At 44.8% G+C, this 17,683-nt stretch overlaps 1 protein-coding gene across 1 annotated transcript in view; it reads right to left on the reverse strand.

Annotated features, from left to right (window-relative positions):
* Nucleotides 1-17,683, reverse strand: part of PAPPA2 (pappalysin 2) — a 126,358-nt gene that overhangs the window by 68,638 nt on the left and 40,037 nt on the right. The window contains exons 4-9 of the mRNA XM_081194270.1: nucleotides 16,598-16,891; nucleotides 13,080-13,272; nucleotides 6,843-6,964; nucleotides 5,987-6,479; nucleotides 4,842-4,970; nucleotides 3,347-3,438 (exon numbers count right to left, since the gene is read on the reverse strand). Coding sequence (XP_081050396.1) covers nucleotides 3,347-3,438; nucleotides 4,842-4,970; nucleotides 5,987-6,479; nucleotides 6,843-6,964; nucleotides 13,080-13,272; nucleotides 16,598-16,891 — 1,323 coding nt within the window. The remainder of the gene's footprint in view (nucleotides 1-3,346; nucleotides 3,439-4,841; nucleotides 4,971-5,986; nucleotides 6,480-6,842; nucleotides 6,965-13,079; nucleotides 13,273-16,597; nucleotides 16,892-17,683) is intronic.

Genomic DNA, 17,683 nt, shown 5'->3' on the forward strand with positions numbered 1-17,683 from the left:
CGGACATTTAACAACAACCCGTGAGTAATTGGGTAATCGGGCATAAAAGGAGAAAAAAAGAATTTTTTTTTCGAATTCGGCACGAGCGGGGGGGATCTAAAAAGGAAGTCAGTCCCCTTCCTGATTGTAAACATGCTAAAACAAGGACTGGGAAACCAAGATCGATTCAGAAGTTTATCGCTGACAAAGATGATCAACTCCACGATGGGATTTTATAAGAATAAGAATTGTGCTGGAGGAGAAAAAGTCGAAGAGGGAAAAGGCAACCCCCCCTGGGAACCGGGGCGATTTGGAGAACCTGGTGGAGAGAGACGGAGAATTTGACAGCTGTCAAAGTAGCTGTCAAATCTTGAGTATATAAAGAGGACTCTGTTACAAGTATTTTGCTGGTTAATTCTGTTACAATTGGACATAAATATGGATACAAAATGTCGGAGGGAAAAAGAAACAACAATTTGACTTCTGGATTAGAGGACACAAAGTTACTGCAACCCCCCTAGAGGGGCTTTGGGACATTACAACTGGCGTATGTGGAAAACTACTCCGGGACGTGTACAGGTCTTATCTCCTGGGAAAGCAGCTAAACTGAAATATTGTTTCGTCTACAGAGGTGACAACACAATAGAATTTTTCTATTGAAGCAAGGTAGGAACTGGACGCAAGTTTTTGTTCCTGAATAACAAACCTCTGTGGAGATACTAGATTTCGGAATAAGAATGGTTTTGCAGCTGAACAAGACAGAAACCTGAGAAAGCAAGAAACAAAAGAGCAAAGGACCAATTACGTCACAGAAAGAACAATGGGAGGAGTAATAAGGACTAAGGAAAATTAAAGGCCTCTATAAGTCTGGAGTTCTGAAGTTAAACATCATTAAAACAAGCAAATTTAAAGAAAACCGGCAAGATGGATTGAGAAAATTCTGGCTGTGGACTTGAGACCTCCAGGCCGACAACACATAGACTGATGGACATGGGGAATCCAAACCGGGGAAGGGAGGGGGAATTCTAGAATCCAAAGGCTATGTAACCAAATTTTTGAATTTTCTGCTATCTTTTATCTTTTATCTTTCTATCTTGATTTAATATGTTTTGGGGGGGAAAGGGGGGAACTCGTGGGAGGAAACGGGGTAGATCTTGGAGGAAAAATCTTTCTTTTTCTATTTTGTTAAAGATGAGGAGTGATGTTAAGATTGTAATTTAAATTGGCTAATAGGTACAACATATTAGGTTTAAATTGGGATTGAGAGCTTGTGGAACTAAATTAGGGAAAGGGGAATACAGTCGGGAGGGGAAGGAGGGAGTCCCAGAAAGAAGGTTAAGAAAATAAGGGTTTAAAGTTGGTCTCTTTGTTTCTTTCTTTTCTTTATCTTCTCTATCTTTTCTATTCTGTTATTATTGGAAATTTTAATAAATATGATTAAAAAAAAAATAAGTCCCTTTACATCTTGGTTTACCTGAGCAATCTGCTGATACCAGGATCTGTTGGATCCTTGCCTAGCTTGTCTCCATGAGGCTGATATGCCTCCCACATCAAGAATGTTGTTAAGCAATAATTTTAGATGTGGGACTAAGATGTCAGAATGGACTTTAGAAAAGTCCCCTGTGAATCTGTCCATCTCTAGAGCATTCCCCTTGTTCAGTCTGTCATTTACGGACCACATTTCCTTACCAATTATGAATTGGTTCAGAAACACCCTGTTGTTTTCAGATAAAGCTAGAATGGAAAGGTCCTGCAAGTATTTGTTTATAGTAGTCAGATATCGATATTTATAACTTCTCATAAAAAAGTGACTAAACTGTTAATTGTTTTAGTGCCACATTTCATCTATCCTCCCTTAATTTTAATTCCTAACAACTGTTCCTCTCTGCTTTTTTTCTTATTTTTTTTACAAGTATTTTATTAAGTTTTCACTATAGAAAAACATTCAAGAAAATATACCAAGACAAAGAAAGTACAAAATCACAAAAAAGCAATAATACAAAAATACAAACATTAAACACATCAAAAGAAAAAGAAAAAGAAGTTAAAAACACATATATTAACAAAAAACAAAAAATTCCCTCTTTCTTAGTTTCTAATCTTCCATTAACTTATTTTCCCGACTTCCTCACGTCTCCCGTTATTGTATCCCTTTTGAGAATTAGTTCAGCAAATTCATATCCCTCTGCTTTTTTTCTTAAATGCCTCAATTAAATTTCAAACTTTTGTTGTTAAATTCATAGTAATATCTATTTACAGACCATCATTACATTTTTATTTCCCATCTCTAATATCTTCCGTTCATTACATCTGCTATTCTTTAAACAAATGAATTTTCTTGAGAATCTTTTTCTCTCTCTCTTTGTGTTCCTTTATGCATGGTACTCAATTCATAAATGCACTGACCACCCCACCCCCCGAGTACTGTCTTCATGGAGTCTTACAAACAGCCCTCCATAATAATACTGGCACAATATTGTTATGTATTGGTATGCGTTTTTGCATTTTTATAGTGAAAGGTGCCCTGTGATCTCCAGATGATGGATGATATAGAAATTAATCAATTGATTGAACTCACACTTCTGGCCTGCCATTATGTTTGAGTAATGCTTTGACCCCCTCAACTGAGTCCATCCACCCTCTCTTACTTGTTTTTATACTGTCAAACACAGTCACCAGGTGCAATTACGCTGGTGACTGTCACTAAATATTATGTCACCAGTTACTGGAGCGTCCTCAGATATCCCCGATGTCTAAATCCCTGGCTATTTCCACCAACTGTTTAGGAATCAAGGTCTTGCCTAGATTTCTCAGCACAAAAAAATGTAATGTCCTCTAGCATCTGCAAGAGTCTGTAAAACAATAAACTGACATTTGCACAGCAAATTGGCTGAACCTCTCTAGGAGTCAGTTCCCCATGCTGCTCTCTAAGCATGGATTCCTAAGACATTCTTACACCCTCAAAATGCTACTTTAAAATAGATTGGCAAATCTCAATTTCTCCCCCAGTTCTGCAGTCCTATCGATAGAGATCCAGCCTCAATCATACGGATTCAGAGGTACAAATAGCTATCAGGACCTTGAGGTCATCCCTGGGACAAATGAAGCCCTGCCCCACAGTTCCCAAGCTTCTTCACCTGCAGCAATAAATTTCCAGGTTCTGTCAAACCTCAAATACTGGATTCGGAAGAGTGCAGACAAAGAAGGCAAGGATACAACAATATGATTCTGTGTTTTAATTTTTAGTTCTCTCCCTCCCCCCACCCCACAAAGAAATTGAACAAAATGAATAGTCATTTTTTTTAAACAACAACAACAACAACAACAACAACAACAACAAAGAACAGACAAGCTTTTCTAAACTCACCGACACAGTGGAATCCCTTTTCTTTTTTGCAGGTTCGGGAGCAACCATCTCCTTCTATTAGATCCCCATCATCACATTCCTCTGCAAGACTTCTAAGAAAATAGTAATACTTTGCACTTATAAAGCATTTTAACATGGGCCAAGAGCTTCATATACTTTAATGTTTTCTAATCCTTTACAACAGCTTCTCCATTATGAGTCCCCACATGTTGTGCAGCCACTGATGAAATCAGCTTGCATTATATTTTTTGCTGCCACAAGAAGGAATGTAAAAAAATAAAATAACGGTGCAACTTTTTTACTTCTGCTTATTTGTTTTACAGTTAGGATCTTTTTGTTTTTAAAAATTTGTTAAAACTCGTTTTTTCTCTTATTTTTATCTAGGCATTAATTTTGTTAGGCCTTTCTGGTTGCTCTTTCTTTATTCCAAAATGGGTGTCTATTTTTCACTCCACAGCTCATCTTTCTTGTTAATATATAGGACCATGTTCTTTCTCATCTGCTCTCTTTGAACTGGCTAGCATTCCCTTATCACGTTCAATTTAAAATTCTACTGCATACTTTTATATGCTTGCACTTCATTATTCCTGTTTATCTCTCTCCTTTCCATTTGTGCTCCTTCCAGAGCTTTACATTCTCCTGACCCCTATCTCTTGGTGTCTCGCTCGCTCCAAGGTAATATGAAACTAGGTCTTTTGGTGGGACGAAAACACTCACAATAGAAAAATGGGATATAAATGGTAGTGAATTGATTGATTGATTGATTGATTGATTGATTGAAAGGGGTCAGCCCACAAACCTGAAAGCTGCAGGACAAGTACATAAATGAACAAAACTATTATTAATTTGAAATATTAAAGGGGAAGGAAAGTGAGCTCCATCCCCACAAGGGGACCCCTGAGATAAGACTATTCTTGAGGGGTTTGGGATTTTAGGTTTCACACACCCTCCCATTCCCCGCCCCAGGAAGGTCCTTCAGAGCAGCCCCACAAAGAAGTTATTCTCCACTGATGCAGACAATTTCATAGACTCCACTTCCACAGAAACGATTTAGGTTCAATCTAATCTAATTTCTCTGGCTATGCAAACTCTTCCACAGGCTATCTAGGCATATAAGAATGAGGATGAAAGTAATAAGTGACAGGTGGCAGCGGCATCCCTAAAAGCAACTGATGGCATCTTCATTTGGAGATGCATTCAGGTGTGCATCGGAACGCTCATCCACCTCCTGTCTGCAATTCCTAAAAGCAAGGCTATCCAAGACAAAACCATGAGTTGCTGTGGGTGTCTAGGAAAACGGAATATGAAAGCAGAAAGCTTTGTGGAATTAAGAGAAGAGGTTCAGCGTATCACTTAACAGTACAGATCCCCCCCACCCCCCTATACTCACATGAATGAATGGAAAGCAGGAACACTTTGATAGATGAGGCCGCAGTTAAAATGGGGTGAGTAAAAGAAAGAAACCTCAACATTTTCAGATCTCAGGGCTCCTCACCTGCTTACTTTACCATCCCCGCAATAGGGAGAGCCATGGATGTGGAACAGAGGAGGGGAGGCTTCACCTACAGCAGCTCCAGCCACAGCCTGCACTTGGTAGCGATACAGCTGGCCTGCCATGACTTCCCTGCAGAAGCAAACAGAAGTCAAAACTTAAGACAGAATACTTTCCTGCCTCTTCCTAAGCTGAATTTCCCATGTATGCTAAGGATGGGCAGCTAACGTCCAAAAGGCTCAAAAGCCCCCCCCCCCCCCATTTCCAGCTGATCTCCAAACGCAGCACCAGATTCCAGGGACTTCCCTCTTATTATCCGACAGGGGCTCTTTAATTTAAAGCAGTGGTTCCCAAAGGCTGTAGCACACCAAACCGGTGTGGCAGGAGAGGGCGGCAAGGGTGGGGGGAAAGTTCAAGAACAATTAAAGAAACATTTAAACATTTCAGTGTAACGTGGTATAGTATTTTGTATTTTTTTGCAGAATACTGATAAATATATTTTCAAAATCAAGCACTGCTATGAGTTGTTGTTTTTAGTTTGCCAATGTATTTCTTTACAATGTAAAGTTTGGTGTGGTGCCAGCAAATTGTTCCTCTCAAAGTGTGGCCCAGAGAAGAAAGCTTGAGAACCACTTCTTAACAGGGTGAACACTAGCATACGGCTATTTTCGAAACACCACTTGCTTGTCAATCATCCCATTGCTTTTGTATTCACTGGCTAAGACACCAAAACCAGTAAGTGGCTTCAGCTTAGCAACTGGGCAGAATAGAAGAGTTTGGATTTGATATCCCACCTTTCACTCCCTTTAAGGAGTCTCAAAGCAGCTAACATTCTCCTTTCCCTTCCTCCCCCACAACAAACACTCTGTGAGGTGAGTGGGGCTGAGAGACTTCAGAGAAGTGTGACTGGCCCAAGGTCACCCAGCAGCTGCATGTGGAGGAGTGGGGAATTGAACCCGGTTCACCAGATTATGAGTCCACCGCTCTTAACCACTACACCACACTGGCTCTCCCGTACTTCCCATATGTTTCCCCTCATAGCTGAAAAAGCTAGTCTAATTTAAGCTTTTCAAAGGGAAAGGGGCCTGGGGTGTCCCTGGGAACCAGCAGCTAAGAGAACGTTCCTGAACACTAACACCTTCACTCACATGTCAGTAAACTTTCGTCCTGGCTGCGTCACCATCGCTGGGGATCCATCCAGAAACGGGGGGTCCCGGAGAACCCTGTACCTTACAGGTTTGCAGTTGGAGCAGAGCGGGCTCTGTGGCATGGATATCAGAAGTGCAGCATCTATCTCCATCTGCTCATCAAACGTGTAGATCTTTACGCCAGACACCTTCTTGTTAAGGTTGAGTTTAACCGTGAGGGGGATGTCACAAAAAGTGTCCATGGGCCCCAGGTGTACAGAGTCCCCGTGCTCTGTCAGGATCTCAATGTCTGACAGAGCCTTGGGCGAGTCCGTAGAAAAGTAGGTTGTCCATACCATTAGAGACTCCGGGTAAACAGGATGCAGAAAATGCAGTTCCAAGATGCAGCCGAGAGGCTGAGGGCAAGGGGTGGTCATGCTCACGTTGAAGAGATTGAACTCAGGGCTCCAAGCCTGCAAGCTGGGCTCACAGGGCTGGTCCACATCTGGAGGCCCTTAAAGAAAAACAGAACAGGGGAGAATTGGGTGAGCTGGGCAGCTCACAACCTTAGGGGTAGGACTGCATACAAGGACCAGGGCTGGACCAAAATGAGGAGGCAAAACCCAAATATCTGTGCCAGCATTAGAGCGTGTGAGCATCTGTCCATGATTACAGAAGCAGATACAAACATTAATAGGCTTCTGCCTATATGAAGAGGCGAGATTTATGTTTGTGTGTATTTAGGGCTGCAAAACTATCCTAAATGAATGTCTGAAACACGGAGGATAAACCTTTTTTTTTAAAGAAAAGGAAAATGAAACAGACAAGGTTATCTGTAGCTCCCATCTGTTACAGGAAGAAGGGCTGGGAACTTTACCTACTGCTTCTTCTGGAGTCCAGTAGCCAGAGGAATCACAGATCCGAGGTGAGGAGGCCTCATGTACGTATTGGCTGAATGTCCCATCTTCAGCGCAGTCTCCACAGAGGTTCCCTGTCTCTCTAAAAGACAGAGAGAGAGAGAGAGAAGGGGAAGGAGGGGTGGGAGGAGGAGAGAAAAACATACTCTGTTCAATCTCTTCTAAGTCAGACTTCGAGTGACAAGCTACGCAGTTTCAATGGCAACACTCATGATTTCCCAAGGCCTTATACAAGACGTGCACAAACTGTGGTCCACTGCTGCAAACTAAGAAACACGTTACAGTGGAAGAGAGTTGGTGGTTCCTCCACACTGTTTGCTAGTTCGTTCTTGAGTTTATTGTTCTAGCCAAAGGCCATGACAAACTTGTATTAGTGCACTCCAATGGTTATTGCAAACCACCCTGTGATCCTTGGATGGAAGTGTGGTATAGAAATTTAATAAATAAAAATAAATTCAGTGGCCCCAACTTTCACTGGAAGAATAAGATGTGAACCTGTTCAGGATCTGGAACTGCAGGTGCTTATGGGGCAGAAGATGAGGGCCTTTTCACCTCCCTCTTGCCTTGCACCCTAAAGGTCCTGGATCCAGTAAAAACATCACACACTCCAATAGAGTGGGTGAGGGGAGGTCTGTGCAGTTGCCATTTTGTTGTACTTACAGCAGAAGACCTCTGCTTTACATCCTGAAAGTCCTTCCACCTAGCAGTAAAAACATTTCCTTTTCAGGGTGGAAGGTATAACAGACCATTCCTATTGACAGACGAGACACGCGTATTTGTATGAGCGCAGGCATTTTGGTGAGCTGCCGTACTGTGGGATGTGAAACACAGAGCAGTCAAGTACAACATCCCTAGAGTGGACATAAAAAGGGGATGTCTGGACCAGCCGGACAGAACTTCCTGTTTCCTCCTAGGCTTGGACAGACTTCCTCTGCATGTGACCAGAGGTGGGCGTGACCTCACCTGTGCAGGTAACAAAAGCACAGGGAAGGCAGCCCTCTCTCTCTCTGACTCCATTTTCATCAAAGAAGTATCAGCCTAAGAAGCTCTCTTGGCTCCCAGTCAAGAGAGGACAAAGGAACTATCTCCTTATGAGATAGTTTCCAGATATATTACTTTTGTAACTTAAGTCTGCCTTCTGGGATCCATCTGTGAACAGAATGTGAGTGAGTAAACTCTTTTATACTTTTAGAGAAAACTGTGTTGTGTCTATTTCTTTTATGAGGGACTAAAGGGGAAATTACCAGGTAACTTATTTTAGAGGCTTTAGCGAGCCTGAACAAACGCATCCGCTGTGCAAGTTTCAAACGGGGGATGTTACTCTGCTAAATTGTAGAACTTGTTAACACAAGTTGGAAAGGATATAATTAAACAATATATCCTCTCCTGCCTCCCTGAACATTCCCACACGTACATGGGTTTGTGAGGCCAGATTCCACAAGGGCAGACACGTCCCTACCCCATCCCCACACCCAGTGTGGAATGGCGCATAATGTTGCTTGTGGCCTGGCTGCAGCACCACTGATATTAAGAACCTGCTCAGTGCCATGTAATGCACTGTGATGTTTTCAAGGACAGAAATATTTTTATTTACAATGGACGCTCGGGTTGCAAACGTGATCCATGTGGGATGCACATTCGCAACCCACAGCGTTCGCAGCCCACGTCTGTGCACCCCCTGAACAGTGCACAGGGGACCGAGAGAGAGAAATTGATCCATCTGGAAAGCTGAAATGTTTGCATTGATGGAACGTTTGCCATAACTATTCCTCTGAAAATGTATATAAGCTGATATTTCAATGATGGATATGGATGTTTTAATTTTTTAATAAGACTGTTTTATTGTGTATTTTAATTATGGAGGTTTATACTTTAATGTTTGTGGAACTCATTTTAATACGCAGTAAGAATTCTATTTTGGCAGTAAGTGGATTACAAATTAAGAATGAATAATGAAATAACGAATGCATTATACACACACCTCTAAAATTATCCTAAGATGATATCCCAGTGATAGGAGCATGTGCCATTGCTATTATATTTTTACCTCAGCATTCTGCATGGCGCCTTCAATGGAGGTTCAGTGACTGCCATGCCTTGTGCTTTGCCTGAGAAGTAGCAGCTTTCCCTTATGGTCCACAAATAATAATATCTTGGAGGTCCCGGGCCTCAAGGCGGTTGAACTGGCCTCAACCAGGGCCAAGGCCTTTTCGGCTTTGGCCCCAGCCTGGTGGAACACTCTATCTCAGGAGACCAGGGCCCTGCGGGACTTGACATCCTTCCTCAAGGGCTGCAAGATGGAGCTGTTCCGCCTAGCCTTTGGTCCAGGCCCAGTTTGACACACACACCCCCCCCCCCATGGGACCCTGTAAGTTATCTCTTTGGCCCTTTTATCGGCTCATGTGGGACCAACATGGATAGCTGGCCCTGATGAATGCTTGAGGTTCCCGACCCCTATGGTTGCAGTTCATGGGCAGTCATTTAATTTTATCCTGATTCTATTTTTTAAGCTGTATTTTAATCAATTGTTTGAGTGTGTTTAAATGTATTCGATATTTGATGTTAGCCGCCCTGAGCCCGGTCTTGGCCGGGGTATAAATAAAAATTTACTAACTTCCTTACTACCTTGTACTGCAGAATGGAACTGGGAAGACACTACATACAAATTGGGGGGGGGGGTGTTCCTATCTCTCTCAACCAGCCGGACCAGAATGGTAAATATGGATAGAAAAATAAGGTCAGCCCAGGTCATAAAAAAGCTTTAAGACAAGAAATGTGCACAGGAAGGGGTAGGGATCCAGCACAGAGACTTGAGGAAACCAGATGCAGCAATGACCACCAACTTGGATGTCTTTGAAAGGGTTTTAGGCAAATTCATGGAGGATGGATAGCAGCCACGACGGCTGTGTGCTCCCTCCAGTCTTGGAGGTGGTTTTGCCTCTGAAGAGCAGAGGGCTGCCCTGCTTTGTGGGCTTCCCAGAAGCACCTGGTTGGCCCCAGTGAAAGAAGGATGCTGGACTAGGTGGGTTAAGCCAGGAGGGCTCCTCTTATCCTCTTAGACAGACAGGCATCCCATGGTCCCAGAGAGACGGGACTCACGGACGGTTGTGGTAGTAACATTCTAGATAAATGTCAGAGTGCGTTGAGGGAAAAGCAAAAAAGAGGAGGTTGCTACAGAAGTAAATACCGTATTTTTCACCCTATAGGACGCACTTTTCCCCCTCCAAAAATGAAGGGGAAATGTGTGTGCGTCCTATAGGGCGAATGCAGGCTTTCGCTGAAGCCTGGAGAGCGAGAGGGGTTGGTGCACACCGACTTCGCGCCTGTCTCCCGAGGGTTGCGCAGAGCTGCCTGCAGTCCTGGGCTTCACGCAGCTCTGCGCAACGCTAGGGAGCCCGGCGGGAAGTCGCGCCGGTCTCCCGCCGGTCTCCCGAGGGTTGCGCAGAGCTGCCTGCATTTTGAAGCCTGGGGCGCGCAGCTCTCCGCAAGCCTGGGGAGACCGGCGCAACTTCCCGCTGGGCTCCCTAGGCTTCCGGATAGCAGGCTGTTCTCGGGGCTGGGGTCGGGGGAAGCTCGGGCTTCCCCCACGCCAGCCCCTCGCCTGGGGGGGAAAAATATTTTTCTTTCTTTATTCCCCCCCCCAAAAAAAAACTAGGGGCGAAAAATACGGTAAGTGGATTTTTTTTAAAAAAAATGCTGTTTACTTTTAAGTGCTTAAAATATGGTGACTCTCCTTCTTCGAATGGGCCTTTCAGTTATCTTAAGTGAGGAATTTTCACCCAGCAAAAAAATTCAAATTCCTACCGATGGCACTAGTCACTTGCCTCTGGGCACCTAAGGACCTAAATGTTCCATGACTCTCAAGTCAGCTGTCGCAGGGGGGGGGGGAGAGACCTTCAAAGAAGAAAAATAAAGCAAGCAAGTGCATGCATATATGTTTAATTTAATCCAGTTGCCCTACAGGAGGAGAAGGACATGCGTTGTGCTGGCCATGAAGTTATAGCAGGGCTGTGGGGGTGGGGGAGGGAAGGGAAGAGTTCCGAAGTACACAAGCGCACTTATCACTAAGGTTGCCTATATCTTATGCTGGTTACGGCAGAAGGCTCAAGATCAGGTTTTCTGTTGTACTAATACGTTTCTTCTCTCCTCCCCCCCCCCCAACTTGACTCAAACATAAAGCCTCAGAGAAGGTTTTGCCAACTGGCAAACAAGTGAGAAGAATTGCCAGCTCATCTTTATCACCTTCTTTGCATTCTGGAATTCCTACGCTGGAGGCCAAGTTCAGCTTTCCCTGAGGTACACATGCTCAAATAAACACTTTCCCATCAAAACAAGTACGTGCGGGTAGTATGGGAAGGAACACCATACGCAGAGAGGGTGGGGCAAGGTCAGAAGGAAGATCTGCAAAATGTATCTGCCATGGCAGGCTGTTCCAAGCAAAAGCATTTGCCTACACAGGTATTTTCACATAGGAAAGCCACGTGTATTTCACAACATACATGCAGAGCCACAGTCCTATCATGGCACATAGTGAGGAACCTGCCTCACCCTCTGACTACAGATTTTGGGCTTCATTAAGGATCAGAAAAATGATTATTTATTCCACCCACAAAGCATTAAACACACACACAAAGTAAACAAAGTGATACTGTTTATATACCCTCACACTGGCACAAAGAGATCAGGTGTTTTGGCTTCCAATTCTAATTAACCACCATTTAGCATTCTTTGCCACCTTCACTGCCACTGGGTAGACTTGATGGTGAGCCCTTGCCATTGTTCGGTTGCATTCAGATGGATCCTTCCTCCACTTGCGTTCAAGCCGTCTCCCAGCTTATTTCATCGTCCTAAGCTCTGGAGTAGACCAAGGAGCCAAACAGGCTCCGCAAAGTGAAAGAGGGTGCACAGAAGTGATCGTGTCACTGACCCGAGCCATTCAGTTGTTCCAGAGAGTCAACCAGAGTTTCAACAGGAGCACCAGTCCTATCAGGCAGGAAATCCCCCAGAGCTGTCTGGAAGCCCATTGACTCTTAGCAGTCTCTGAGAGCAGACCATCCTAATAGGTCCCCTGCCTCTGCGGAGGGGAAAAGGTGCTGAAAGCCTAAAGGTCATCAGGAAGTGATCTCACCATGATAAGAGACTGATGTCAATATCCCTCAGATCACCCTCTTCCTGCCCAGTTGAGAAAATAAGGTCCAGAGTGTGGCTTGCCATGTGTGTTGGGCCGTTGACATATTGAGACAGCCCCATGGTCATCATGGCAGTCATGAGACGGTTGCCTCAGCATGGATGTTGAAGCCCCCCAGAACCAACAGTCTGGGAGTCTTCAGCACTGCCTCCGGGACCAGCTCTGTCAGCTTAGGCAGGGAGACTGCTGGGCAGCAAGGCGGGTGGTAAGCCAGCAGAATCCCTAATCTGTCCCGATCGCTCAACGCCAGGAACACACACTCTAGATTCCCACCCAACTGGACAGAGAGTCAAGAGAGAGGGAGAACAAATTTCAGCAGAAACAAGGAAAGGGAAGAGGCACCTGTTTACATCAGCAAATATGTAAATAACATATCTGCAAAGGAATTTACATACCTAGTTACGTATAGTGTATGTAAAACACACACACCACCAACAACAACGTAGAGAATTTAAAGTAAATTTCACACCAAGAGTCTGTGGTGCAATGGCAGTTGAATAGGTGAAGGAAAGGATAGTCAATTCTGACTGATTCCTTTGATATCCCAAGCTAACAGTTGTGTAAATTCTGGGAAGGAATTTAGACCAAAAGGGAGAGGTTTTATTTGTATTTAATTTTTATTTACATTTCATTTATATTCTGCCTCATGGCTTTAAAAGGCAGCTACACTTTGCTGCTGGCATCCTATGTGGCATGAGGGCATCTCCCCACACTTCCTTCAGACACAGGAGCAAGGCAAGCGAAGACAAAGGGATGCCAGCAGTTGGGGAAGGGAAATATTAAAGGCAGAGGTTGCAAAGCTGCATGGTATTGGGGAGTGTTCACAGCTGCAACAAAGGAAGAACAGAAAAATATGACTCATGGAAACAAAGAATAACAGGTGGGGAATAGGGGGACCGGCAGCCCTTGAAACCTCTGCAAGACTAATTCACAGAGATGTTCTTTTCCCCTTGCGTACACACTCAGCTACGACTGCCTTCCTCCCCTTCCGCAAAGATTCCTCTCTTACCTTTCATAAACCACCCCACTAAGAGGGGGTGGCCAGTGTATGGTAAGGGTTTCCTGGCTTTGCCCAATGACCACCGCTGGCATGGGGATAGGAGTGGGCCTCCTGCCCTGACTCCACTGCTGGTACACCAAATCCAGATAGCAGTGCATCCGAGCCACTTGGTTTGGGGTGAAACTGTCTGTGCAGTTGTCATCTGTGGGAGAAAGAGAGGCAGCTGGTGAAGCAACTGAAACGTAGTGCTAGACAGCAGGGGGGCGAGGGTGGGGCAGCCTGGGCAAGAGATCCCTCGGTGCAAGGGGGTCAGGTAGGATTTGTGTGCCTCCCACAGTGACCTGGTCTTCCACCCCTGTGCTCCTCCCAGAATACTCTGTGCATCAGAGAAGATTCTGGGGCAGCACAGTCCTTCACATCACAGGTGCTTAGGAAGACTGGAAGCAGCATGACCCTCTGGCTTAGCTCACACTGAGGCCCGCTCCGCAGTTTCCATTTAAAGCAGTATCATACTACTTGAAAAGGGACGCGGGTGGCGCTGTGGTCCAAACCACTGAGCCTAGGGCTTGCCAATCAGAAGTCCAGATTTTGTTCATGCAAAGCAGATAGAAAGCTGCTCCTCATACTGTTTTAAAAAGTGAAAATTATGTAGGTTTGCCTATAAATGCTAGCTGAATGGAATTCCTCCCTCATCCCTAGCAAATGTAGAGTTTCCACATCTGAAAGTGACACAGACCAGAAATGGAATGAACCCTCCATCCCTCTCCTAATATAAACATACAGTATCTACCAGTATGTCCACTCTGGAGAGGAAATTACGAATTCTCAGAGCATGTTATGCCATCCATTTGCCAACAGATGGCAGTCCTTCAGCAACTGCTTAATCTCATCACAGGTGCTAAGTAAGCGCAAGACTTCTTCTTCACGAATAGCCAGGAATGTTGCCCTTGTTGCATCAAGGAACACTAAAGACGGAGGGCAGGCATTTCGAAGAAGGAAGCTCAAAAGCTCAGCGATGAATGCATGACTCTTGAAAACAAATAGTTGTTATCAGCCAGGATGAGAGAAGAGTCAACCCAGCGCCAAAGCTCAGAGCCAGGGGAGGCCACCTGCATTGGGCAGCAGAGCTAAGAGGGCCAGGCTTGTTGGGCAGGGAGGAACTCAAATACATACTTTTGATGCTGCACTTACGAAAACATAATCCATAGTTCCTGGCACTAACTATACATAGGATCTGCTCTCTAGCTTCCATCAGGTCACTCCTACAGATTAATCTTCTCCATTAGGTTTAAGCCCATAATCCTCATACGCTTCTCTGCTTATTCCTACAGATCAAGCTGCCCAAAACAGCATAGAAGTAAGACAGGTCATCTTTTTCCCCCCCTTGGCAGTCCTGCCAACTATAACGAAGCCAAATTATGTGTAATTGCAATCGTGTCCATGCTACCCTTTTCTGTCCTCTCCCTTCCTTGTCTTCCACATGATTGAATGAGGATTGCTAGCTCATTGCATCCATATCTTCTTTGCTTTGCATTTTTGGTTCCTTTAAAGAGCTTGCCAAAGAGGAATGCACATTTCCCGAGAAGTAATACCCACTCTGTGGAGCTTGCTTCTACATAGAATTGTGACCTCAAAAATGTAGATGCCTTGGGCTGTAATACTTTGCACACTTACCTGGGAGTAAGCCCCAAGGAATCCAAAGGGACTTTCTTCTTAGCAGACATGCATGGGCTGGAGCTGTTGGTTTTGTAGCAGGGGGTCTGCCATGGTCACTTGAGGCCAACCACAACAGAGGGGTCAGGTCAAAAGGACAGCAGATACAGGACACCTGCTTTTAGTATCTCCAGGCCAGAGCAAAGGTCACCAAATGGAAGCAAGCAATTCACAAGAAAACATGGGCTCTTCTCACGAAGACAGTCGCACCCTCTAGGTGCAGAAACACATCCCGGATTTGAGTGTTGACTATGTCTACAGCATATAGAGGGATTGTCTGTCTCTAATGCTGTAGAGATTGTCTTACACACAAATGTTCACACTGCATATTTTTGAGTGAGTAAACCTTGTCTTTAAATGAATTTCGCTCATTGCAAAACAGAAAATAGTTTCCATAAGGGTTCCCCTCAGAACAGTGCTGATCAAGATTTCCAACTCCTGAGAATGAGGCAGAAAGACAGAAGACACTTTTGGAAGGGAAGAGCTCTTCTGAGAAAATGTTGCTACTACAAAAGTACTTTCATACAAAAGTACTGAAGCAACTGTATTCTCCTATGCAGCTCTTAGGGTAAGGGACATTTTAGGGGACCCTTCTTAAATGAATTTATCTACTTACACATTATTTACAATAGATTTGAGGTAGGTATAGGTAGCCTTCCCAACCACCGTTTCTTGCCTTCCCCTCCCCTCAGTTGCCCCTGCAAGCAAAGTGAACCAGGAAAAGACTAACAGAGCAGTAGTCAGTCTTGCAGAGCCCCTCAAGGGGCTGGAGGTAACATATAAATGGCCTACGACCCAGAACGTTAAGAACTGGCTTTTCCCATATGAACAGGCTCAGGCCTTAAGATCTGCCTCAGACTGTTCCCCATATTCTGTAACCGGTGGAGATCTGGCAAGGAGGCACAAAACAGAGGTGGCCCTTGACTCGTCTTCACTGGGTTAGTCTACCAGGCTCCCTCTGCTTTTAAATGTGCAGCCAAAACACATTGCTTCCAGCAGACTTTTACTTATAGTTCTGACCTCCATTCATAATTGTGGCTGGTCACTGTGTTATTATGTCATTACTCTGGAGTAGATACAAGACAGCGAAATTTATTTTTTACTGCCAACTATGGGATCCAGTCATTGGGCCATGCTGAAAATACTGTATTTTTCGCTCTATAAGACACACCAGACCACAAGACGCACTTAGTTTTTGGAGGAGGAAAACAGGGGAAAAAATATTCTGAATCTCAGAAGCCAGAACAGCAAGAGGGATCGCTGCAATCCCTTTTGCTTTTCTGGCTTCTGGGATAGCTGCGCAGCCTGCATTCGCTCCATGACGCACACACATTTCCCCTTACTTTTTAGGAGGGAAAAAGTGAGTCTTATAGAGCGAAAAATATGGTACATTGAAATATTGGAACTGCAAAGCAAGTTGCACGTGAGTGGTGGTGGGCAAGCTGTATTTCTCTAGCTGAGCCTTTCTGCCAGGCACAGTGAACAAGATCCCTCCCACTAGTAGTTCCTAGGTGATGAGAAGCTTTAAAAAACCTTTGAAAGGGTGTGGTGATTTAGAATTCATGAGATCTGGAAACAAAATGCATGTGATTCTTGAATGATTTGCCTTTTGATTACTGAGATTTTCAAAAACACAGCCCTCTTTTCTTCACCTAATGCTTATCTGTGAAATCTTGAGACCTCCCAACTTACTATTCTGAAAATGAAGGCAGAGGTTCTCAGCATCTCACTGGATTCAAAGGCTGACATGCCATTCATCTGAAGCCCCTCTCTGAACCTCGTGAAGAAAAAGTTCTCCCCCTCCCCTTCCTTACCTGTGTAGCTCATATAATTGTTGAAGGGAGTTCCAGAGAAGTGGGTCTGGCCACAAGTGTCATTGGTCGGATCCGGATCCCGGCAGCGTTTGCTTTTGGGAGTAGGTGCTGTATCAGCACAAAGATCTCCAGTCTCCATGGATGGTGTCGTCTCCCTGCACAGGTCATCACAGGATTCCCTTTCATTTACTCCCTTAAAGACATGGTAGAGTCCCAGGATGTGTCCCACTTCATGGATCATGGTATTTGTATGACCCGGCATACCATAATAGGCCGGATTGAGGACCACACCGCCTGAAACAGCAAAAGCATTCAATGTCACTCAGAGAGAGGAGTGGAATCCTGAGCTAAAGTAAATGCCAACTTTTCCAATGAGAAGTTCCAAATAGTGTTCCTCATCATGAGAAGACTGGCTCTGCTGCTGCTGCTGCTGCTGGGAATGGCCTCTGTAGAGCTGACCATCTTTAGCTCCAGCCCAAGGTGAGCACCCTATGACAGATCAACAGATGGGAGAGGAAGCCCACTCAGCTACCTTAGAGTATCCATGCAGCCGACTAGAGTCCTTCCTGCCAGCAGAACTACTTATGAGTAAGTATACCAATCTGCATGCCAGCTCATTAGGAAAAAGGGATTCAGGTTGAAGTCGTTCCCGGTCTGCTGCTTTGCTCCTGAGGATGAGCTTCAGCAACAAGATGCATTCTTTCACGAGTAGACATGTTTGAAGCAGCAGGCTGGACAGAAAAGTGATTCTACTGCTGCCTTTCAAGGCGTACACACCCAAAAAGTGTGAGTGACAGCAGAACTTATTTTGGGGAGGGGGGCAGAAGTCTACTTCTCGTCCCAAAAGGAAGTGGCTGCAGCAAAGACACCCCGAAAATTAACTGCCACTAATGTGTGTGTTGGGACGCGGGTGGCGCAGTGGGTAAAACCTCAGTGCCTAGGACTTGCCGATCGCATGGTCGGTGGTTCGAATCCCCGCGGCTGGGTGAGCTCCCGTCTTTCGGTCCTAGCTCCTGCCCACCTAGCAGTTCGAAAGCACTCTTAAGTGCAAGTAGATAAATAGGTACTGCTTTATAGCGGAAAGGT

The sequence above is a fragment of the Podarcis bocagei genome, assembly GCF_964188305.1.
Source record: "Podarcis bocagei genome assembly, chromosome: 5".
NCBI classification, from domain to species: Eukaryota; Metazoa; Chordata; class Lepidosauria; order Squamata; family Lacertidae; genus Podarcis; species Podarcis bocagei.